The sequence below is a fragment of the Lissotriton helveticus genome, chromosome 9 (genome assembly GCF_964261635.1).
Source record: "Lissotriton helveticus chromosome 9, aLisHel1.1, whole genome shotgun sequence".
In the NCBI taxonomy this organism is placed as follows: domain Eukaryota; kingdom Metazoa; phylum Chordata; class Amphibia; order Caudata; family Salamandridae; genus Lissotriton; species Lissotriton helveticus.
In genome coordinates this window covers 1,258,123,459-1,258,148,857 of record NC_136070.1, presented here as the reverse complement: position 1 = coordinate 1,258,148,857, position 25,399 = coordinate 1,258,123,459, and the positions used below count along the sequence as shown (strand labels likewise).

General features: G+C 44.6%; 1 protein-coding gene across 1 annotated transcript in view; it reads left to right on the top strand.

Annotated features, from left to right (window-relative positions):
- The window catches only part of PRKAR2A (protein kinase cAMP-dependent type II regulatory subunit alpha), a 610,052-nt gene that overhangs the window by 226,384 nt on the left and 358,269 nt on the right, over positions 1-25,399 (top strand). The window contains exon 3 of the mRNA XM_078661792.1: positions 2,806-2,858. Coding sequence (XP_078517918.1) covers positions 2,806-2,858 — 53 coding nt within the window. The remainder of the gene's footprint in view (positions 1-2,805; positions 2,859-25,399) is intronic.

Below are 25,399 nucleotides of genomic sequence, written 5' to 3'. Positions count from 1 at the left end.
CCGCGTTCGACACAGTCAGCCACTCCATCCTTGTCAACAGGTTGGAGGAGGCCGGGATAGCTGGTTTGGCAAGGAATTGGTTGATCTCATATCTTCAGAATAGGCATCAGGTGGTGGCCTTACCACCTTTTCGCTCAGGTATTAGGAGAGTGGGACAAGGCGTCCCGCAAGGGTCTGCGATCAGCCCCATACTGTTCAATCTATATCTGTGTCCTTTAGTTAAATTGATCAAATCCTTTGGCATCTCAGTGATCAATTACGCTGAAGACACCCAGCTCATCTTTTCCTTGGAAGGCAAAGATGCGGTGTCCACAGATACCTTCCAGCGCTGTATGACGGCCACGTCCGAATGGCTGAGGAACAACTCGCTTCAATTTAACAGCTCCAAGACGGAGGTTCTCCACTGCTCATCGGACCGCGTCCCACGCGCTTTGCCGACTGATCTTTGGCCGTCCTCCTCATTAGGTAAGGTTGTGGCGGTGGATTCTGCCCATAACCTTGGAGTGATGTTCGACTCCAACCTTCAGCTAAACGGCTTTGTCGACAAAACTGTCTGTCTGTATGATGCTACTTTGTATGCTACGGAAAATTCTCCCCCTGCTGCCACTCCAGGTTAGACCAGGGTGGTGCGTGGCATTATCCTTAGTAGGATAGATTATTGCAACGCATTGCTTCTGGGGGCTCCTGGCAACCTGATCTCTAAACTGCAACGTGTCCAAAATATGGCCGCAAAATTAGCCCTTGCTAGGCCTCGCGTTGCTTCCTCCTCCCTTGCACTTAGAGATCTACACTGGCTCCCAGTCCATCAGAGAATTATTTTTAAATCTTCTTGCTTGGTCTTTAAGGCTTTACATGACCAAGGCCCAGTAATGTTACGGAACCTTTTCCTTTGGTATCACGCAGCGAGGCCGCTACGCTCATCCTCGTTATACCTGGCTGTGGTTCCCAGGATTAACAGGATTCGAATGGGGGGCTGATCATTTGGATTCACAGCTGCCAAGCTCTGGAACTCCCTTCCACTATCCTTGAGGAGCTTGGAGGACTTGTCTTCCTTTAAGAAAAATTTAAAAACTCATTTCTTCCCCAGAGCTGGCTAAAACGTGTTGCGTATAGGTTTCAGTGGAGTCAAAAGCGCCAGGATACCCTTTGGGTGGCAGGATTTTGCGCTATACAAGTGCACAATACATACATACATCTTTTCTTGTCAATTATAAATGCCTTCCTTCTACTGACAAAGAAAACACCGATTGGGTCCTTTTGCTGGTCTGGCATTGAGACAATTACAGCCTCGCCAGTCTACGGTTATCCACAAATATCTTTAAAAATACAAAGAGGGGTTTCAAGTCAGTAGTCTTTATCCATTGGTATGTTGATCTGTCCACCACAACGCACAGCACAGCCCACTTCACCCGTGAGAGACTGCTCACAAGCTGTAGATGCTCTTTACATCCTCTTAATGGATCTACCTGCAAGTGAAAATTAGAAAGCCGCCTGCATAAAGTCAAAAGTTGGTAAATAATGGACTTGCTGCAAGCCCCCTGTGTGTTCTCGGTAAGCTCACAGTACCTTGCAACAGACAGATGCACTATCCACTGGACAAGACCCCTTTAAACCATTTTTAACCTCCAGCATGGCAAGGCCGGACATGTTGGTTGTGCAATACTTTTTGTATTTAAAGGAATGAGTGAGACTGCTTTTTTCTGCAAATGTAGTATCATCCATGAATGCATGTGGTACTGTCTGAAAATACTCTGTATTAAATACCTTTGAAGCAGTTTCCAGTGCCAGCTCCTTGTTATTGGGGGGCCCATGTGTTTACTTCAAAGAATATACTAATCAATATAAACTGAGTCACCATATTTTTTATTGTTTTTACATAGTATGTCGCACTTATATAGTGCCGTAGGCAGTGGTACATTGTTACATTATTTCGGACTTTGCGTATAAACAGTTTCAGTAATGTCCTGCCGATTGAGATAACCCATACATTTCCGCGGCAGCCTTTGTCGGGCATATGCTGTACAAGATCTACCATTAGCATTAGTGGTTAAAATGATATGCGTTCTCAAGAATTCGAATAAAGAACGTAACATTTCACAACTACCCCACCCACTCAGCTGGCTCACCCCTAGATCATGTAATTCGGACCAGGCTTGTACCTTTTGTTCGTAGAAATGTCCCGGGGGGGGGGGTGGAGGTCATTGTGTTTTAGAAACTGCATTCGAGCTGGACGACTAATAGTTTGAGCGGATCTATGTGGAAAATCTATATTGTGTCTCGGCGGGGAGGGGGGTGGCGGCATGTTTTGTTTAGCGTGAGGCGTAAAGGGGTCAGGGGCCTTGAGTGACTCGAACATCTGATTCCATTCCATGGAGATGGGTGTTTTACGTACCCCTCGGAGTTCCTCTCTCCTGATGATAGCGCTCTCTGCTCCACCCCATCCGGCCATCTTTGTGCCAAGTCACTAGTGTAGGCGTTTCACTATGAAGATAGCCATATCCGTGAAACGGAATTGTTCTTTGTGATTTTGGGTGACGGCATTGTCCTAGCAGGTGAAATTGGGTCACCATAAATTAATGTTTATCCTTTTTCACGGAGTCCTACAATTGAAGTGTATTTGTTTTGGGGCAATGCACACACCACCTTATGAATTGACCTATATTGTGTAAAATTTAATTTAAGTATCTAAGCATGTGCCTAGAATACTACTAGTGCTTAGCCTAAAAGAAAAGGAAACAGAGTTGAGATAATTCGTTATTACTGTTAACTTTTGATACAGTCACTGAGTCGTTTTCTTTCTTTCAGTTTGTGCTGAAGCTTTCAACCCAGATGAAGAAGAGGAAGACACAGAGCCCAGAGTAAGTACCGCTGAAACAGTAAAAAGTTGGCTTTGGTTATCCATGTGAGGGATATTGTGTATGTCTTTTACTGATATGGCAAGGTTACATCCACTGTCCCTGCATTGGTGAATCACGTTTTCAGCAATACATTGAAAAGGTCTTTCACTTGCTTGTGTTTCCTTTCATTTAAACAGTGCTTAACTTTAATCTCTTAGATGAGTGAGAAACTTTGAGTGAGGGGTTTCTAGATTACTATGACCTCAAAACGACTTCAGGGCGATGTCTCGGGTAAAGACTGAGCAAAGACAGTTTAAAGGCTATATTTCTGATGTGTACTTTTACCTGCAGATACATCACCGTTTTAATATACCAGGTGCTGTACTTGAACCATAAACTTTTCCATAGCTCTTCCATGCTGATAGGTGGCTCCGACTTAGTATCAACACTGGATTGGAGCTGTCCTGATGTCCCCGGAGCCATAAAGCGCCCACCTCGATAAGCTGATGCCGGTTTCCTTTTTTCCTCACCTTTGACACAGATCTAAATCTTTATCTTTGACATTTCTTGCAGGACTTTCTTCCGCTTTACAAAATCTTCTCAGAGGTGACGTGTCTGCTCCCAACCATTTAGGTTTCAAGCCTTGTGGGGATTATGCAGGTCACATTTTGTTTACTGACACTCATGACATCAGCCTTTGGTATGTAGGTTCTGACCATGACTCCACGTCCTTTGAGTTCTGGAAAACCTTCATCCTAAACCCATAAAAAAGCAGGAAGCAAAACTCTTCATGGCCAGGGCTAGAAATGGTTGTCGTGACAAACATGCTCGCATCCGCGTTGGGCCCCAGCTTCAACTTTGAGGAGAAGACATGGAGAAATAAGACGAGAATACACATAGGATAGGATAGGAAAGCAACCTCCCAGATTGTTTTCTGACCTCAACAGTCGTCATAAGAGGCTAAATTGGTGCCCTGATTCAACACTGCCTGCTCAACCCAAGTGGTGCCATTGCCACCTCCACCTCCCTACCTCAAGTTCCCTGTTCCAGGTAAATATCTAGCAGTTTTCCTAAACACCATGTTCAAAATGTTCAAGAGAGCAGTGGTCCCCCTGGAGCACCTTCAGGACCCATGGGACTTATTGGAGCTCCTTACGGCCTTTTGCTAATGGCACTACCCCCAGTGCCATTCGCCGCCCTTCATGCCTCAGGCCCATTTGGAGCTGACACCTTCTGTCCCGCAGCCAGTGGCTCCACTGACACCTGGTACCGCTACGGCTGTGGCACATCTTCCACAGATGTGGCCCTCTTCCTTCTGGGGCTTGGCAAGTGTCACAAATTTCAAGCTGGATGACAAAGCTTTTCACCGGCCCTGGGGAGAGGCCCTACATTGTCCTTGAGGACAACAGTATGGTCATGAACACATTTCTTACTACATATAAACCTTTCATGACCTATTTAGACGCAACGGACTCTCTATACAGCCAGAGAACAGACGTTGAAGGTGATCCTCTGCAATTCCTACAGGAGGCCTACCAAGATGTGGGTGATGCCAGTAGTACAGACACCTTCCCTGTATTGGAAATGTTTCACCCTAGAAGACCCCTACCTCCAGAAGCGACTTGGTGTCATGCAGTGGTCAGGAAGGCAGGGAAAGTGTGGAACATCCTCTTTTATTGGTGTATGGGTGGAATCCAAAGCAAATGTTCTAGTGGAGGATTTTGAGTCTTCAACTCAAACATCTGAACACCTTCTATCCATGATGCTCTTTTAGAGTCCATTTTGGCGGCTTAGAAGAGGCCTACCACATCTCCTACTGTGTAGAGAATCATAGCCAGACAATTCCAGCCTGCTTCAGGAGACCCTGCCTTACTCTCGGTCCATCCTTCGCTGAACAGTCTGGTGGTTCAGACAGTTTTAAGAAGTTTTCCTGTGGCACCTTTCCTGCAGCCCCAGCAAATAGAAACTCTAAAGAATTGAAAGTTGTAGGCAAGAATGTGTTCTATGCTGGAAGTTTGATGCTAACGTCTCTCAGCACCACCTGTTTTTTGGGATGCAGCGCCTTCACTTTATGGAATCCAGCAAACCGGTTAATTAGCCCGGCTTTTTTCTTTTCCTGTAATGAAGGTTTGTGTGGTTTTTTTTTTCTTGTCACTTTTCTTGACCCAGTGAATGTTATGAACTATACTTGACTTATTTGTTAGAAAAAAAAAACCTGTGAAAACTACCTAACCTAGCGTGCTTTATGCTCCTATGGCTTTTGTCATTGTTTTTCAAATTGGCTTTTCCTGCATAAAATTGTACATTTATATATTGTAATGTATGCTCCACAAGCCCGGACATGGGTGTGCCTTTTCAATTCTTTTGACTTCTCTGGAGATTCCTCTGAAGAAGCGAGCTATCGGGTAAATAACTTTTTAACCCCTTCGATAGGCTGTGATGCAGATGATTTTCCTAGTTTCAGGTGGCTTTGTGCATGTATGCTAAGACCAGTTGGAAGGGTAGATAGTTGAGAATCACACACAATAGTCGATTTGGATTTGTTTATTTGTTTTATGCAGGATCTCTTTAATTGTATTTAGCTTTTAATAGGAAACAGGAAACCTTTGTATCATTGTTATCCTTGTGTTATCCAGTATTGGGGTATCTTTCATAGATTCACATGCCTGAATCATTCCCCGTCGTCGTAGTGGGAGTCCCATGGTACATAATTAACAAAGTAGTAAGTAATAGACAATACCTTTCCATAGGCTATTATGGTAGCAACCATAGTCTCTATAGCCTAATAGTCTCCTTTTACAAAAAAGGACCAAAGTGAAAACTCAGCCAATCAGCACCCAGCACCCTCTAGAACCTTCCCAAGAGAGGCTGAGTCCCTCAGATTCTCACTGCACTTCGTTGTGTAAGCAGGGTCTCCCTGAGCTCTGCTCAGCCTACTATACATTTCTCAGGTAAGTCTCTTTTGGATTTCTTTAAGAAGAATGTCTGATAAGAAAGGATTATTTAGAGCCTGTAAATCCTGTGGGAAGAAGAGAGTGCATGTAGATGATGCACACAAAGATTGTATTTGTTGTCTCTATACCAGCCATGAGACAAAGCCATGTAAAATTTGCTGCACCTTCTCCACTAAGACCTTGAGGGATAGAGAAGGAAGGATTCTACTTTGGCTGAAGAAAAAACAGTATGCGTCTTTGGATGTTGACAGCGACACATCTTCTGTCACTCAAGAGGCCCAGGTCGTCTGAGGGTCAGCCTAAAGAGAGGAAGAAACAATCTAAAACCTCTCAAGTGCCTAAAGAATCTTTTAAAAAGGAGAAGCAACCTAAACCTCGAACTCTTCTCATTTTAAATGCTGCTTCTGTTCAGAAACATAAATTTTTAGGTCTCGGCTAGCCGCGCGAAGCGCGTCTCCGCTGAGAACCTTTTGTCGGCATGTGTGCGTCCCAGGAGACAATCCTGGCCGCGCGCATCGCCTTTGAGGCGATTTGAAACTGGCACGCGCCGCGCTCGGCCTGGCTGTCTCCTTGGAAGCGCAAACATACCCAGGCACACCTCCCCCTGCACGCATGCGGCCACACACACACGAGCGCACATACACGCATGCAGACAGAGACACTCCCCCTCCCCCGCCTTCGCACACAGAGACACACACACAGGAGCGCACATACACGCACACATACAGAGACACATGTACACACATCCACACCGTGATGCCTTTGAAATGTGACGCGCATGCCCCTTGCGGTGCAGTTTACCCTCTTTCCAGACGCGGCTCGCACCCATCCATGCCCGGTCGCCCGGCACCCTCTCCCGGTCTCTCCTCTTGGTCTTGCTCTGGTTCCCGCGGGTCTCCGGCTGCAGCGCGCCCGGGTCTCCCCTCTGCGGGTCCCCGTCCTCCGTAGCTCTCCAGAGCGACCCCTGGTGGAGGGTGTGTGTCCGTGGCCGCTACCTCCGGCTTCGCTGGGCAGCCCCGCACTCCTCGCTGCTGCTTGATCTGGGAGTCCTTGGGGCCGCCCCGACCCCCTGTTGGTCCTGAGTTCTCATTTGCTGTGACGTTGCCGCATTAGTCCCTTTTCTGTTTCCACTGTGTGTACCTCCCAGCTCTGTCCCTGCTTGTTGCAGTGCACAGACGCTTCCATACTTTGTAGTGTTTGTGTGTTCTCTGGGAACCAGCTAAGGCAACATGGAGGAGGTGGAAAACCCTCGGAGCCCCGAGATGGAGTTCAGCGACTTCGTGGTGCTGCATGCCCCGGCGCTGCGCGCGGCGGGGATCACCTCGCTCTACTGGGAGAGCCTGCACCACAAGCTGGCGAACGAGGTGGGTCGGAGACACTTCTTTATAAGTGGGATTGTGATGGGACCTGTAGTGCCAATTCTTGGTACATACCCGGCAGCCTCTGCGAGCTGCACAGACACCCCAGGGAAAGGCCGAGGGCTCCCTGACAGGTGTTCCTCGTCTCACAGCTGTCTGCAGCACTTTCTCATGCAGCCACAGAGCAGAGCTACTGCCATGTGCATGAGACCATATGTAGAAAAGGAAACCCTAAATATGAGCATTCTGAGCGAACCTCCTCAATTGTACACTTTTTAAGTAAGGGGAGGAACAGAATGTGAATGGTATACGTAGTGGGGGGATGAATGCATATGTAAGGAAATCATGTCATGAGTTTTATTTTTTATTTTATTTTTTGCGTTTTTATATAGCGCGGACTTTACCCGAAGGTGTCAGAGCGCTTCACAGTAGGAACAGTAATGATACATGAGGAGAACATTGCAAGTGAACAAATTACAAAAGCAAACGTTAAGTTACATGAGGCAAGAGTGACAATTGTGAGCAAACAAAATACCTCGTTTACTGGTGTCCCAAAGAAACCTGTGCAGGTATAAATACCCCTGATGAACTATTATTAATATTTAACAGTAGCATATTTTTTGTAGTTTAGTCCAACCATACACGATCAGCGTATAATGATGAAACACACCGGCTAAAGTCAGGAGGTTTTCAAGTATTGTGTGCATGACTGGACAAAAGAAATGAAGTGCTGAGTTAATTCAGTAATTTGTGGAAGTAATTTGTTTGAACCCGACAGAACCATTGTTTACACACTTTAGTATTGCCCAGGTTCTGAGGGATACTGGGTTACCCCATTGTAGCTTAAAATGGACTTAGAATAGTGCACGTTTATTTAGCTCAGGTCGCTAAATAAATGGGGCAAGGCCCTAAGTTTTCAGGGGAATATGTATTAGTAACTCTATATATAAATTGTAGTAAGGTGGTGATGTACATCGAGTTGACAAACTATTTAAGTGAATGTAAAAGGGAGATACCCCTGTACGTTTGAAAGCGATTATGCAAATGAAAGTTGCCGACTATGTAAATAAGTGTGTTTTGGGAACATTGTGTATGAAATGAATATATAATGAAGAGCAGTATAGACTTTACACCCAGTATATACTGACACACTAATTGAGGGAAGCGCATGATATTTGACAATGGAAGACCCAGATATGCACACGTCTGTAAATACATTTTGTGAATGATGTTGGAGGTGCACACGTTTTGGTGACAGAAATGCCCTTCCTGCGAGCACTAAAGACATGCTTTATTTACATTAGAGTGAAGAAAATTTGATATACATGAGTAAAATGCAGATCTCATAAAGAGAAGACGCCCTTTGTACGTGAGGAAGAAGCAGGTGATACATTAATGAGAAAATGCTAAATGCATATTTGCGTTCTCCACCCTTGGAGCTACAGATCACTTTTTACCTTGCATTTTGTTGTTGAGCTCTTGACCTTTAAATGGCTAATCTTTAACATTTCAATGTCTCATCACTCAGACCCCAAAATGTACTAAAACGGACAGACTCTTAAAATTTGGTCTAATTGCTTGTTAGAATCTCTGATGCATCCTTCTATACAACTCTAGATCCTACCCCCTCCTCAATCACATCCCATGCATGTGTCCAATGGTTCTTTCACTCGTAGCACCTTCTGCACACATCTACGAACTCGTGCCTTTAGGTCACATCCTAGCATCCACCCCTTCCCATCAGACCTAAAAAACACCAAGACCCCGCCCCTTTATATCTACAAAACTTCAGCAGTCTTGTTTGCCCTGTCCCCTTGGTCCCTTCTACGGTCACATACAATTAGTTTGGGATTTTTATAAATTATATATCGAGTAGACATACTCTGTAATCTCAGGATCTTGTTACCGCTCACTTATATATGGCTGCTTCAGGTTCAGTATATGTTTATAGTGAACACATGCAGTTCACAGTTATCTTTTGTCATTGAGTCAGTCTTTAGGCATTTCTTTCCATGCACACACGGACACCACCTGTGCTTAATTTGTAAAAAAAAAAGTGCCAGGGCGTTAATTTGTAAAAAATTAAGTGAAAGGGCACTCGTCAGGAGGCTACTGTAGTTTGCCATACAGATTGCCCCTGCCAGCATTGCCAATGCTTTTAACAACACAACTACTAACATCAAACCCCTTACAAGTGTGTCAATCTGGACTATTTCAGGCTGCCAAACCTATAAGAATGGCTTGGTCAGCAAGTAATTTTTGATATATATTGAATTAATAATGTACTGTTGTTGTGGTCATCTCTAAATTGGCCAGACAGCGCCGCCAGACAGCGCCGCCATGTGGCAGACTGTCACAAGCACCAGTGCTGACAATTAAGTGCTGCGTGGAGCACCGGAAACCACTGGCTCAAATTAAGCAGGGTTGGCAAGACTAAGTCAGAGGGGTCTCTAGAAATACCACAGGCACAAGTGGATGTAAGATTTCGATGCGTGAACAAGACCGACCACATCCCTCTTCTGGTTCTTGCTCGTTCGCCCATTTCTCTTGTACTTACCTTGTACTTTACTCACGCATTGTCCGTCTCCCATTCTCTATCCTTTCATACCCTGTATAGTCTAGTTTTTTCTTTCCTCGGTTACACTACCTGTCTCTTTCCGTTTTCGGCACTATGTGCTTCTTTTCCAAAACATTCTGTGCTGGACTAGTTGCATATTACATCTAACTTGCCCACTCTCAGGCAGTGGAGCCGAATCCGCAGCATGTACACTTTAGCACCGATTAACCACAACTGACATAATGGCTGACACTGCAAGAGTGCAATGGTCCACGACAGTTAAATAAATTCGTAGTTGCCAACATTTGAAAACAAGCATTTGCAATGTAATAGGTCTTGCATTTACGCGACTTTGAGCTATTGGCATTGTAAATGACAATGACTTTTATTTATGTTTTGGTTTTTAAAACCTAAATAAAAGACCTCTGTGTGTGTGTGTGGCTGTGTGTGTGTGTTTTTGAAACAAATAAAACGCGTTATTTGCAATGTCAATAGCTCCAACTCGCGTAAATGAGCAACTTATTGCATTGCAAATGCAATAGGTCGCACATTTGCAAGACATTAAGCTATTGGCATTGTAAATGACAGAGCCATTTATTTATCTGTTTTCAAAACCAACACATAAATAAAAATGTTGTCATTTACAATGCTAATAGCTCTAACTTTTGCAAAGGCGAGACCGTTGCATTGTAAATGCTTGTTAGCTCTTGGTTCAGTGCAGTATTGTAAGGAGTGTGATTTTATAAGGGAATGGATTGTGAATGAAGAGATGAAAATTTTCAGAAGCGGAGTGTGTGCTTAGGCGTTTGCTGATAACAGAGTTTTAGAAATAAAAAAAGTGAGGAAGGATTTTTTTTAATTTACGGAGAGTTCATGGTTTTAGAAACCCATGGTTAGCCTCCCTCTGTTTAGGCGTCAGAGTAGGGGGGAGGCTAACTTGCGTATTAGTGTAGGTAGACGGCGTGGGGTTGTGTGTGTGGTCTAAGCTTACCATTCTCATGCGGTGCGGCAGCAACCAGCATTTGCAGCAGCGCGAAAATTCATAGGGCTCCTTTAAAGGGGGCGGAGGTCCCGGCGTGTTGAAGCGTTTGCATCCTTTGAAAGGAAAACTGTAGTGCGATGGCTTATGATCAATCGCAGGCTCACTGTTCAACGCAGAGGTGCTCATTGATTGGTTTGACTTGATTTTGTGGGATCAGGATTGGGCAGAAAAGTATTGAAAACATAAAAGAATATGTTGCCGACAATTGGCTAGATACATTATTGTACAGAATGAAAAGCACTCACTCGAACAGCTGATGAGTAGTCCGTTGTATCTTGCATTGTATCTGTGAGGTAGAAGGAATTTTAGTGTTTTGGGAGAGAATTTGAGAAATTTGGCATTTACTGTTTATCTGGTTGGGACAAATACAATTTCATTGTTTACAGCTGATAATTGCCAGTGTATGCTAATAAAAAAAAAAGTCCACAGATGGTAATTGTGCGGAATGGTATGTGGTGAAAGTTCGGGTTAGCGAGGAGAGTTAAGAATGTTGATTCAGAGTGAGGTTAAGGCTTTGATTAGGAAAGTTGTAGGGATTGGTCTGGACAAGAAAAAGAAGGTTAAGGCTTTGATTAGGAAAGTTGTAGGGATTGGTCTGGACAAGAAAAAGAAAGGATGATGTATCAGGTGAGGAATTGTTGGTCCTTATCTGAGGAAAAGGAAAATAAGAAAGCAAAAAAAGAGTAAGAAGCTTAGGAAAACTACACATTTGAATAAAACTAGCAAAGATGGATTGAACTTCATGACAAAGGTGGGTGTCCGAAGCGTCCTGCAAAGCAAAGGTGTCCTTGGCGACTCACAGAATTTAACAGATGATGAGTTTACGAAGGAGACTGATGACAATGTGATGCAAGGGACAGAAAAAAATTATGATGAATACATTTTGGATATTAATCAAGATGATGATTTAAATGATAACATTAAGGTTGATGTTATCTCATCATCTGATGCTGTGAACAAAGATCCTTTGGGGGAAGAGACATTCAGTCCCTACAATATGTCACCTTAGCTATGCTGATTAGTAGCCACTAAACCACCTAAGGAAGGTTCATAAAAGAGTGGATAAGAAAGCCTTTTGAGAGGGAGGGATGGAATGTCCTAAAGGCAGAGTGTGCGAGACCACAAACCGAGAATAAAGTATGTTATACTCCCAATCTGGATCCGGACATTATATCCTATCTGTTTAAGATAGGGAGAGATCCACACAATGATCTTGAAAGATCATCGAAACAATGGCAGGAGTGATTAGTGAATGTTTTAGGTCCACTGTTCTAAGTTATGGATATGGCGGAAGAGGAACAATTAAATGGTGAGCAGGTTGATGTGGAGCTATTACGAAGTAGGAACCCAGAGAGCGAATGTGTTTTTAGGCAATGCAAATTCTGGGCTTTTAGCAGGGCTTAGAAAATCTGTTCTATTGAAGATTAATTCCAAATTAGGGGAAATGTCTAACAAAGAGGCTAGTAACCGTGTGAAAGGGTTACTCTTTGGTAAGGGTATGGTGAAGCACTTCGGAAAGCTTGTAGCCACGTTTACAGCTCTAGACAAGGCACAGAATAGTATGAGGGAAAGTTTTTTGTGGTATTTTTGGAATGGCCAGCAGATGAGGACCGTACGCTATCCGTGTATCAAAGGTCTGTATACAACTACATCTACAATGGCTGGAAGAGGCTTCCATGGTTTCTCAGGTTTCTTTCCACAAAGAGGCTAGTTTGGCAGAACAAGAAGTAACTGGGGAAAAGGACAATCCGCTTCAGGGTCCTGCGGCGAGTTAAAAGATCTCTTTCGGTACCTCCGTAAAAAGAATAGGGGGGCGACTGCAGATGTTATCAAATAAACGGAGATGTATAGCAAAGCATCTGTGGGTCTGAAATACGATCCAGGGGTCCGAGATAACATTTGTGGCGGTACCAAATCGGGACAAGGAACCAAAAGAGTTAGGTTTATCTCAGGCACAAAGAAGAATATCAGATTTGGAGACAGAGAAGATGTTACAGAAATATGCAATATGTATAGTAGAACATCACTTGAATGGTTTTGTCTGCACATTTTTTTGGCTGGTAAAAAAAAAGGATAGACTGGTAATAAATTTAAGAATAATGAATCTGTGTTCAGGTTACAGACATTTGAAAATGAAAGGATCCATCTGTAAAGGGATTAGTTTCAGGTGAACGACTGGTTGGTAAAAATGGATTTGAGGGGGGGCATATTTCATGTTACCCCCACTTTATGGCTGGTGTCAGTGTGTTTTTGACATAGTCTGACTGGATCCTGCTAATCAGAACCCCAGTCACTGTGCTTTCTCCCTAAATTGACCATGGTAAGTACTTTTGTACATCCACAATTGGCTACTGGTATACCGTTGCAAGTACCTACTATATGGTACTAATGTTCACAGGGCATAGGTAAACCTGGGGTCTTCCATGGACTGCAGCATGTATTGTGCCACCCCTGTGAGCCCATTTAAACTGTGACTACAGGCCTACCATTGTAGCCTCTGTGAGTTGACGCTTGCACCCCTCACAACAGATACAAGTTTCCTTATATCTGAGGTCACGGCACTTCAAAACTGTCACCCCCTATGGCAGCACTTCAGTCCTAAGGGCAGGGTGCTTGATTGTAAGTGTGAGGGTGAGTGCGGTCAGCCATTTTAATATATATAGTGGACATCAGTCATTACGAGATGTCTAACTATATAGTAACTGCACCGAACGCAGTCATGTTTGGTATCAACGATATTGTCGTCATACCCCAAAAACCGATCCAGTGTTGGAAGTATGATCCCATGTACAGGGGTCTCCCTTGGGGTACCCCCTCCCCTGTACTCCAGGTAACATCCTTTCAGGGTCTGCCAGCAAGCTAGTGTTGCTGCCGACCACGGACACAATTATGCCCTCCTGCTGGTGAGCCAAGCTCGAGCCAGGGAAGGTAGAGCAATGTTTCCTGTCACAGGGACTTGTGACCAACTCTCAGACAGGACTTAGTGTAGTGGGCTGAGAGGAGTCCCTCTGCTGAGAGGGACCCCTGAGTTGCTCCAACCCTTTCTATAGGGTACTTAAGGGCTTACTTTTGGGTGGGGTCTTAAGATACGTTGTGGGACAAGACTGAAACCACATTACTCTTCAACCATCTGGACACTTGTACTTCGCTGGACTTTGCCCGAAACCGAGACTGCACCTAGGAAGACCCCTGGTGTCGCTATTCTGCAAGTCTTCTTCATTGTCCGTGCCTCTTCCAGGTTCTTCGACAGACCTGTTGGTATCAAGGACACCTGAAGTAATCTCCCTTGGACTGAAGGAGTCACTCCCCTGCATCTGCAGGCACCGCAATGAAGGCAACAGTTCTGCTTCTCCTGTCGTCCTATGGTCTTCCCGTGGCTCAGCAACACAGGTGGCGGTTTGCAACTCCTTCGAGGCCTGACCTATTCTCGCTGCAACTTTAAGGCCAGTATCCCTTGTCGGAACGGCTGGGGCCGAACTCCTGTTCACTGCATCGACTTGCCATTGCCAAGGCTTGTTGGCTATGTACTCCAGAGATCTTTGGGCTACAAGAAGCCCCAACCTCCAGCATCTCTTCCCTTCAAGCTCATCGTCCTCACTGCAACCTCTGCACCGTAGGCCTTCATTCTTGGTGAGCTGCACGAGGTACTCCTGTACCTTTGACTTTAGGGTCCTCCTGAGGGTCTTCTGCTGCTTCAGTGGGCTCCCTTGCTTGCTCGGACCTCCTTCGACTCTCCTGCACTTAGTGAGTCCCTTGGACCTTGCTGGTCCCAATATTGCTCCTTCTTTGTTCCCCGCGCCAGTTGCGGCTACCAAGTCTTGTTGGTGCTCCTGCCAGACACTGACCATCTAGTCACCGACATCCGATATGGGACAGCTTGTGCACAGCTCCTGGGCTGCCTCAGCGTCACCTTGTCCTCACAGCTGCAGAGACAAGGTCATAGTCTACTCTTCTGAACTGCCCGACATCGGAAGGCTTTGTGTCTTTGTACCTCCTGGTCAGTCCTGAGTGGCATAGACTCTCTTCCCTCTTCTTGCAGGTTCTTCACTTCCAGAATCCACCCTTGGATTCCATCGAATTTCTTCACCTTCTCCAGAGGCATTTTATTCCATTTCTTCCATTGTCGTTTACGAAGGTTTTCCTACGTCTCTTCACCCCTATGCACCTGGCTTGCCTGGTGTAGGTAACCTGGTCTCTGGGGCATTCACAGGTTGAGTGGCTCTCCAACCTCCCATCCTCAATGGAATTCTTTGGTGTCCACTGGGAAGGGTGGTTCTTCTGCAAAACTGCAACCGCGACTTCTCGATTGACTTCCATTACTCGCGCTGCTGTTGTTCCACTCTGCACACAGCCTCCATAGGGTTCTTGTGTACTTACCTTGGGTAGTTCCTTCTGTCCCCGGCTCCTCTGGGTCTTTTAGTTCAAGTTCCGTCCTCAGTTGCAGTTCTTATTCCACTTTCTTAGTAGATGGTTAGGTCTCCCCCTGGAGACCTCTGTACTTTGCTAGTTACCTCATTGTATTTGTATTTTTTTGTGTGTAGTGGGTTGATCTCTCCGGGTAGGAGATATGCCAATGTGTTTGTCAGTGCTTTTTAATAAATAGAAGTATTTTTATATTAACACTGTGTGGTTCTTTTTCATTTAACCTACACTATAGGATTAAACTGTTAAAACAAGCTGCTTGACACTCCTTCAAGATAAACCGGAAGGCTTCTCTACTCAGCTGCCACTTTGAGAGCTTTCTATGGTTATCAAAGACCACTAAAATCACCATAAGGGTTACCTGGATTAGTGCAAGGTGCATCACTTAAGTGTGCTCCATATACTATGCCAGCCTCCTACAGTACCTATGGGGGAGATGAGTCAGAGGTTCCTACAATTCAGATGGAGAACTCAGTTATATCAGTTTCTGTGCCTTCCATTTGGTCTGTTTTTGGCACCATGGTGCTTTACACAGGTGAGGCTTGCAGTGGTAGCTTTTATTTGAAGAGAAAGAGGTTTTCGCATGATTGTTTATTTAGACGACATTCTTTTAACGTAACAGGATGGGGTAGATATTGATAGCTCAAGTAAAGGAGACAATACATCACTTAGAAGGATTATTGATCCTCATAAATGTGGAAAAATCCGTTATGATTCCATCTCCGAATATAGAATTCTTAGGTTTCAAGATAGACATGATTGGACAAGTGCTGTCTGTAGCCAGAAAAGATAGTTTATAAAGAAGGATGTCACGGGTTCTAAGAATGGACAGTTTAGCGTTGAGAGCTTTGGTAAGGATATTAGGATTGTCTTAATCAATCCAAGCTATTTTCCCAGGAACTTTGCATTATGGAGCTTTACAGAGGGTGAAAGCAGAGGCCTTGAGAGAAGGTTTATTGTATGGTATAAAAGTATGTTTTAAATCAGGAAGTAAAGGTAGAGTTGGATTGGTGGATAGACAATCTGGAGGGAGGGATTGGAAGAGAGATTTTTGTTTCTGTACCAGAGTTTGTACTGGAGACGGATGGCAGTTTAATTGAATGATGAGCCTGGCTTGGAGAGTAGGAGATCAGTGGTGCGTGGTCAGGTCTCAAGAAGAGCCTTCATATAAATTGTCTTGAATCGATAGCAAGTTTGTATGCCTTGAGGAGTTTCAGGAATGTGTGACACAGTTTTGATGAAGATGGACAATATTACGGCGGTGTCTTGCATAAACCGCTTAAGAGGTTGCTGGTCCGGAATTCTATCAGACATTGCGAAGGAGTTATGGCTGTTCTGTATGGAGCACAAAGATAAGTTTGAGATTGGAATGTCTTCAATGGGTACGGAATTTGGTGACACATTGGAATTCGAAACGTGAAAGATTAATCAATTGGAGGATGGGACGGGCATTTTTCAGGAAGATAAAACAAATTTTGTGTCTTTAGTAGGTGCATCTTTTTGAAATCAAGCTGACATTTCAGATTCACTTCTATTTCAGTTGGTTACCAGATCCAGGTGCGGCAGCAAAGGATGCTTTTCAGAAGAAGTGGGCATGGATCAGGGGGTATACATTCCCACCTATTGCAATGATTCAAAGGGTTCTTCCGAAGGTGAGGAAAGAAAGGTGTAAGTGAGTACTGGTGACTCCTTTTTGGTGTTCCAGGCATGGTTTCCAATGATTCTGGAATTGGCATGGGATATTGCCTTGTTGATTATGGCAGAGGAAGGTTTCTTAACAAACGAAGGAGAGGAACATCCTTTGGTACTGAGCAGAGTCGTGAACCTTTTTGTTTGGAAGGTGTCAGGAGATCTGAAGCATTCAAGGGCCTTTGCAAGGAGCTGCTGAATTGCTCAAGAGGGATACAGAGGAAAATTGAATGTTTGGGTTTATTGGTGCGTGCAAAGGAGTCTAGATCCTGTGGAGGCATCAGTGGGAGAGGTTGTAAATCTATTAGTCAAACAATTTGAAAAAGGACTCTGTTATCGGACAGTAAATTGCTATAGATCAGCAGTTTCTGCAGGTCGTTATTTAGGTATAAGTCAGTAGGTAGTAATGTTTTGATTTGCAGAATTTTGAAGAGCATGAGACTTAAGAGGCCTGCAAAAGCAAGCTATGACGTTTTGTTCGATGTGAATTTGGACTTGAAGTTATTTTTATCATGGCCAGTGAATAGGTGTTTGATTATAGGGGATCTTTACATTAAGCTAGCAGAGCTGTTGTGTTTTGTGTCATGTAGAACAATATTGCATTTTAAATCTCTAGAGGTGAATAGCCGTACATTTAGTCCAAACTGTTTTTTCCTGAAATAGGGTAAAAAACAAAGAAGTATTTTATCAAAAATTTTAAGACTGTATGAAGTTGTGTGTAGTGGATTGCTTAAGGGAATATGAGTCTAGGCTATTAGAGAATATAAGGGATGGTGAGCATCAATTGTTGATTACTTATGTGAAACCATTTAGGACTGTAAATACTGCAGCAATTTCAAGATGGGCCAATATTGCAATTCAACAAGCAGAAGTGAATGTGTATGAGTATAAAGCCAATTCTGTAAGAGGTGGTAGGCTTGTTGGTCTGGTGAAAAATTGGAAAGTATTTTGAAAGCGACAGATTGGTCAAATGTTGGTACTTCTGAAAAACATAACTTTAGACCGATTGAACACGTCAGAGGTGTGTTGAAGGGCTTTCAACATACATAATGCTAACCTCCTGTCTTGTAATGAAATGCAGATTCTCAGATTTACATGAACAGAGAATCAGAATTTCATTAAGGACACGAAGGCTAATGCTATCCCTCCCGACTCTCGCCATTTATAAAAAAAAAAACCACAAACCCTCCCCCCGAGAAGTATAGGTTTATAAACCGCATAGGATTGTTGTGCTATTTCAATGTATTCCTTTGGGAGAAAGTTGTCTTAAATTTTTTATTCCAGATTCACAGTCCTAAGGAAGGGAAAGCATGGAAGTTGCAGATTGGAGCAACAAGTTTGGTTTCTTTGCAGTTTTTCATTTAAAAGAATAGGAGAGTTCTACTTAAGTGACATTTATTGATTGTTTGAGTTCCAGTTCAGGATTCTGCTTGGTTGCTAAAGTTCTTTAAATGTGCTGCTGCAGCAGTGGCAAATAAAAGGTTATGCATAATGTTAGCCTCTGTGTCTTTAATTAAATCACAATTCTCTTTTCATGTAAATCTGAGAATCGCCATTCCCATTCCTGATGTTGTGCTGCCCATGACATAATGGTCATAATATTTGGTGGATTGGTGGGATCTAGATTATGATTGTGTGCATCTATGATAAAGTGCTGGCTGTGGAATAAGGTGGCAATTATTAGCCTATTACAAAATTATTTGCATTTTGCTCTGTCAAGTCAAAAATATGTTTATTTAGATCAAAATCTTTAAACGGGTGCAAAGGCATAGCTACAAAGTTCAAATACTCTACAAAGAGATAGTAAAACTCATTACAGATAAAAATATTCCACTATAGTTTAAAAAGACTTACACACACTATATACATATCTTAAAAACAGACACCAGTAAGATATCACTTTTTTTAGGCAAATCCTTACCTTTTAAGAAATCTTATTAAAAACAACCTTTTTTCTCTTAGACAAGTTATATAGTTCAATTATTTTAAAATTCCTAAAAATTGCTCCTCGCTATTTTGGAAATTCTGGACTACTTTTATGTACTTCCCTAGAGCAATAGCGATTTCGATAAAGGGCATTTCTGTTAGAAGGTTGACCGCCTGTGCCCTTGTTCTTATATCATATTTTAGAAATATTGGGCGCAGCCACAATTTACGCTGTTCTAATATTGTTAGGCAGTCAAGAAGGATGTGCACTAGATCTCCTTTGGTGCCCAAGTTACACCTACAACACCCTTTATGGTCTAACATTTTTAATTTAAGATCTTTATTTGTTAACCACGGATTAATCCCAATTCGCATCCTTAATATCTCCTGTCTGTACCAGCGATTTGGTAAGATATCTAAATAGGGGAACCAGTTGACCAAGAGTGCATCATAAATTCTACAGATGTTTTCTTTGTCAGGTATCCCATGTCAGTCTTTCTGGATACTTCTTGCCCGTTAATTTTCAGATCACTCTTAGTACAGACTATTTGTTGGGTTTCTTGGCAAAACTCCACCTTTAGCCCTTCACAAGCCTGCACCATTCTTTCCCTACAAGCTTTTGCCCATTTTAGGTTACTGATTTGGATCTCTTTCCTACACCATTGTGCAACTTTTTGGCCTTTTGTATTTTCCAATCGTTTCCAAAATCTGATTAACGCAGCATGTACTTGTACCCCCCAAGACTTTGTTCCTATTTCTGTTCTTATTGCTTGGGCCATTGATGATTGGGGTAGGGATAGTAGGCTTTTCAGGCATTTCCCTTCCTCCAGGTCCCAGACTCCCTTACCGCTCAAATAAAGGATTTCTGCGCCGTAGAGGATTTGTGGGGGTATCTTTGCATTAGTTTTTTAGTAATAGACGGTGTGACATTTATCCAGTATTGGGGTATCTTTCATAGATTCACATGCCTGAATCATTCCCCGTCGTCGAGGCGGGAGTCCCACTGTAAAAATATATACAATAGCAGTGCCTAAAAATTTCTTGTAGTAGGCTGGAAAAGCCTAAAGGCCTAACTAGGCCCCAAAACTTAGCAGCCTATCTACATCATTATGTAAAAAGACCTGAAATAGTAGCCTCAGCCAATCGGCTGTCCTCACCCTCTAGAACCTTCCCCACTCAGGCAGTTCTCCTCAGATTTTCACCGCACTTCGTGTGTAAGGGAGTCTCCCTGAGTGCCTACTCAGTTTTGTCTTTTTTCCTCAAAAATGTCTGAAAAGAAGGATCTTTTCAAGGCTTGTGGGGCCTGCTATAAGAAGAGGGTCCATGTGGATGACCAGCACTCTGACTGCATCTATTGTCTGCACCCCTCACATATTGTGAAGGACTGTAGGATTTGCCGTACCTTCCCTCCAAAAACAATTAGGGATAGGGAGGCAAGGGTTCTTTTGTGGTTGAAATCATCTTCCACAGATGATGAGGACAAGGCCTCTACCTCCAGCAAGAGAGCCAGATCCAGGGAAAGCTCTTCTCCAGAGAGGAAGAAAAAACTTAAACCCTCTCAGAGAGACTCAGAACCCTCAGAGTGCCTCGTCTCCTTCACGAACGACAACTGTGAGTACAGCCCAGGCTAAGACTGTTTCTCTGGTGTCTGTTCAAACTACGACTTAGACTTCTACTTCAACTACTTCTACAGTCACCACTTCGGCTATTACCTCACCTCTGATGTCTGTTAAAATTTTGTCATCGCCTGTGAAGCCTGCGACGCCGAAAAACAAGTTGCCGACTGTCCCGTTGTCGACGTCTCCGTCGACGAAGGCCCCTTCAACTAAAACTTCCGGTCCGTCAACGAAAATCCTGTCGACGAAGCCAACATCGACGACCTCGTCGACAAAGGTCTTGTCGACGAAGACACCAACGACTATCTCGTCGACGAAGGACTCGTCGACCAAGAAACCATCGACGGCCTCGTCGACGAAGGACTCGTCGACGAAGACACCATCGACGCCCTCGTCGACGAAGGACTCGTCGAAGACACCATCTATGCCCTAGTCGACGAAGGGCTCTTCGACGAAGACGCCATCGTCTACCTCGTCGACGAAGGGTTTGTCGACGAAGACACCATTGACTACCCCGTCGACAGCAAAATCATTGCCATCGACGACCGTTCCATCAACGGACAGGCCATCGACGGTTCAGTCGACGGAAAATCCAATAACAATGGCTTCATCGTCATCGACTACTACGACAGCAGTGGCATCTGCTCATCTGTTGCCCAGTTCACCTCCGACGAGGGTCCAATATACGCATTTCCAAATGAAAACGTATCAGAGGCGAGATTACTCTCACATTTCTCCACTCTTACCATCACACCTTTTGGAGACATATGTGGAGGAAGATTCAGATGAAGGTGAAGAGGATGAGGGTCCTTTTGGGATTGCCAGTCACTCTTCTCAATTAAATATCAAATATCAGGAGGACGATGAGGATGATGACCATGGTCATTATGCGCATGAAGATTTGTCGACACCATATCAGTCGCCCCATGCCAGACCTCCTCGATCTGAGGACACTAGTCATCTGCCATCTACTTTAATTCAGGATTTAAAAGCTATGTTGGCAGACTATCGCCAGAGATTTCCTCCAACTCCAGTTGCACCTGCTGTACCGCCTACCACAGTTGACGTGCCAAGGCCTCCGTCACCGCGAGCATCATTGTCACCGAGACAGGATACTGGTCCTGCACCCCAAGATGACACGGATACCTCTTCTCATGATGAGGATGATGGCAGGGAAGAGGGCGAATTACCGGATAATACACCCATTGATTCGTGGGAGGATTATGTCATTCCTATGCCTTCACCGCCTGCGCCCCGCCCGTCAGATTCTCCACCTGAGGATATTGGCGGATTTCATAATATTATGCAGTGTGCTGCTAATAGATTTGAATTGTCCGTCACAGTTAAGCAGTCTGACTGCTTTTTGCATGACTTTAAAGAGGGATAACGCAGAGTTACCAGAGCTATCCCCATTATTGATTATATATGGAAGGAGGGCCTCAACATCATGAAAACGCCCGCTTCCATTCCTGCAGTCCTTCCAAGAATAGAGAAAAAGTATCGAGCACCATCGGATACTCCATCTTGCTTAATAGGTCACCCTCGACCAGACTCTGTCATATCCCAGGCTGCACAGCAGAATTCCAAGAATCCTTCTGCTCCCATTTCAACACCACCTGACATGGAAGGCAGGAGACTGGATGCTATTGGGAAGAAGTTCTCTGCAAATGCAGCAGCCTCCATTAAGGCAGCTAATTTGTTGGCTATCCTGGCTCGTTATGATAGGCAGATGTGGTCCGATCTGTCTGAGTTCCTTGATTTGGTACCTGAGGATCGTCAGCAAGAGGTGCGCAGGATGGTACTGGAGGGAGAAAGGGCAGCTTCGGAAATCATTGATTGCGCCCTTGATATTTCAAACACCAACTTCAGGCAATTGGCAGGAGCAGCAGTCCTCAGGCGTCAAGTTTGGCTCAGGGATACCACCTTCAGGTCTGAGGTCCAAACAAAAATCTTAGACATGGCGTACGATGGGGATTCCCTTTTTGGAAAACACATCGATGATGTTTTGCTGGCAATAAAGACCGATACTGACACAGCTAAATCCCTTGGTACCCTGCAATACAAGAGGGGATCCTTTAGAGGAGCAAGAGGCCGTGGTTACTCCTCCAGAGGAAACTATTCCAACCAACAAAATCGCCAATACCAATCTCAGTACAAACAACCGTACTATCAATCTTCTTACAGGCAGCCTGCCTCTGGTTCTTTCTCTCGTCAAGGAGGGAAACGGCGCTCAAACAATCAAGGGCGTGATTCCAACAAGCGCCAATGAGCTTTGCCGGACGTCAGCCATTCATCCTCCCCTTCCAGTGGGTGCCAAAATTTCCGCCTTTTACCAACAATGGCGGACAATAACTTCGGATCAGTGGGTCCTGGATCTTGTCAGGAATAGACACACTCTGGAGTTTTTACAGAAGCCACCAACAGCGCCGCCCAGGGGTCCCCCTCCCCCTCGTTTTCACTTACTCTTCAAAGAGGCCTTAAAGATGCTACACAAGAATGCGACAGAACGAGTTCCTCCTTCTCAGAAAGGGAAAGGATTTTATTCTCGCTTCTTCCTCGTAGATAAAAATTCCAATACTGGATCTGCGCAACCTCAACAAATATCTAAAGAAACAGAGTTTTCGTATGGTAACGTTGACGGACATTCTGAATTGTCTCAACAAAGGGGACTTTATGGCTTCTCTGGATCTGCAAGACGCCTACTTCCACATCCCTATTCACCCAAAACACCGCAAATACCTAAGGTTTGCAGTGGCTGGCGTCCACTTTCAATTCAAAGTGCTTCCATTCGGCCTCTTATCGGCCCCCAGAATCTTCACCAAATGTTTAGCCCCGGTTGCAGCCATGCTGAGATCACAGGGAATACAAGTTTTCCCATACCGCGACGACTGGCTGTTAAAAGGACCATCGAGAAACTCCACAATGGAAGCGGTCAGGAGTTCCCTCTCACTCTTCTCAAATCTGGGACTGACCCTCAATTCGAACAAATCTCAGCTTCAACCTCGCCAGGAGTTGACCTTTCTGGGAGCGGTGTTGAACACATGCCAGTGCAAGGCGTTCTTGACTCAGGAGCGGCAAAACAAACTGTTAAAGCTGGCAAAACAAATATTTGCAAGAAGGTAACTTTCAGTTCGGACATTTGCTTCCCTTCTAGGGATGTGCTCCTCTGCAATCAGCCTCATCCCTATGGCGAGACTCAGAATGAGGCCGCTACAGGAGGAATTACTTCGCCAGTGGAGGCAAGTCGACGGATCGTTCGACGACCGCATCAAAGTACCTACCAAAATGAAGCAAGCCCTTTGGTGGTCGAAGGCGCACAATTTGTCACCGGGCCTCACTTTTCTCCAAGACATTCCAGAGTTCACCCTAACTACGGACGCTTCCATGGAAGGTTGGGGAGGTCACCTTCAGGACCTTCAGATCCAGGGACGATGGTCTCGTCAGTACCGGCAGAAACACATCAACAGCCTAGAGCTGAGGGCCATTTTTCTGTCCCTGCAAGCCTTCCTTCCAAGGATTGCGAATTCGTCCGTGCTGGTGCGTACGGACAATACCACCAGCATGTACTATATCAACAAACAGGGAGGAACAAAATCTCTCACCCTGTCGCTGGAGGCTCAGGAGATGTGGAAATGGGCCCTACGCCACGACATATCCCTCAGAGCAGGACATGTGCAAGGCGTCCAGAACTCTCTAGCCGACAGCCTCAGCAGAGCTTTCACGGGCTGTCACGAATGGGAGCTCGAGCAACATCAAGTAGAGAGGATCTTTCAAACATGGGGAACACCAACGCTAGATTTGTTTGCCACGCAGCAGAACAGCAAATGCCTGTTTTATGCCAGCAGGTTTCCTCAACAGGGGTCAAGGGGAAATGCCCTTTTGATGAGATGGTCCGGAATATTTGCGTACACTTATCCTCCGATTCCGCTCATTCCGAAAGTACTGCAAAAGATGAAGAGGGAACATTGCACTCTCATCCTCATTGCTCCCCGTTGGCCAAGGCAGTTTTGGTTTCAGGAGCTCCTTCTGCTCTCTCAGCAGCCTCCACTTCGTCTCAAACTGACAGTGTCAATGTTAACAAGAGAGGGAGGCCAGATCCAACATCCGGATCATCAATCACTGCACTTGCACGCTTGGCTCCTGACTTCCTAGAGTTGAAGGATCTTAACATCTACTCAGACTGCAGGGTGATCTTATCATAGGCCCGTGCGCAAAGTACCATCAAGACATATCGTTTTAAGTGGAAACCATTCTGCTCATGGTGTGGAGAAAATAATGTTCATCCACTTCAAGCTCCTCCTGAAGCCATCCTTCCATATCTGCTGTCTTTAGCTAGGGCCATTAAGGTGCATCTGGCGGCGATATCCAGGTTCAGGAAGAGTTCCAACAAACCATCCTTATGTTCATCATCTTTGATCAAACAATTCCTTATGGGGCTATTCCGAGCTTTTCCACCAGTTCGTCCTCCTCCTCCTGAGTGGGATCTTAATATTGTTCTCTCTCAACTTCTAAAAAGGCCTTGTGAACCTATTCACAAGGCGGAGCTAAAGTTTCTAACTTGGAAAGTGGCTATCTTACTGGCTCTCACTTCAGCCCACAGAGTCAGTGAGATACAGGCCTTCACTATTGCACAGCCTTTCTTACAATTCTCTAAAGACTTTGTGACGCTTAGAACCAACCCAAGATTAATTCCAAAAGTACCGACTCAATTCCACATCAATCAACCGTTCAGGCGCAAAACTTTTTTCCCGGATCCTAAAACTCCGTCGGAGAAGGTTTTACATTCTCTGGATGTGAAACGGTGCCTGAAGTTTTATCTTCAAAAAACAAAGGACATCCGCAAATCTAATCAACTTTTTGTTGCTTATGGTCGAGCCACCTTGGGTCAAGCTGTAACGAAGGCAACTATAGCTAGATGGTTGTCTTCTACGATTATCTTCTGTCATGACAAAGCCAACAAACCTTTAACAAGAAAGGTCAAAGCGCATTCCACCAGAA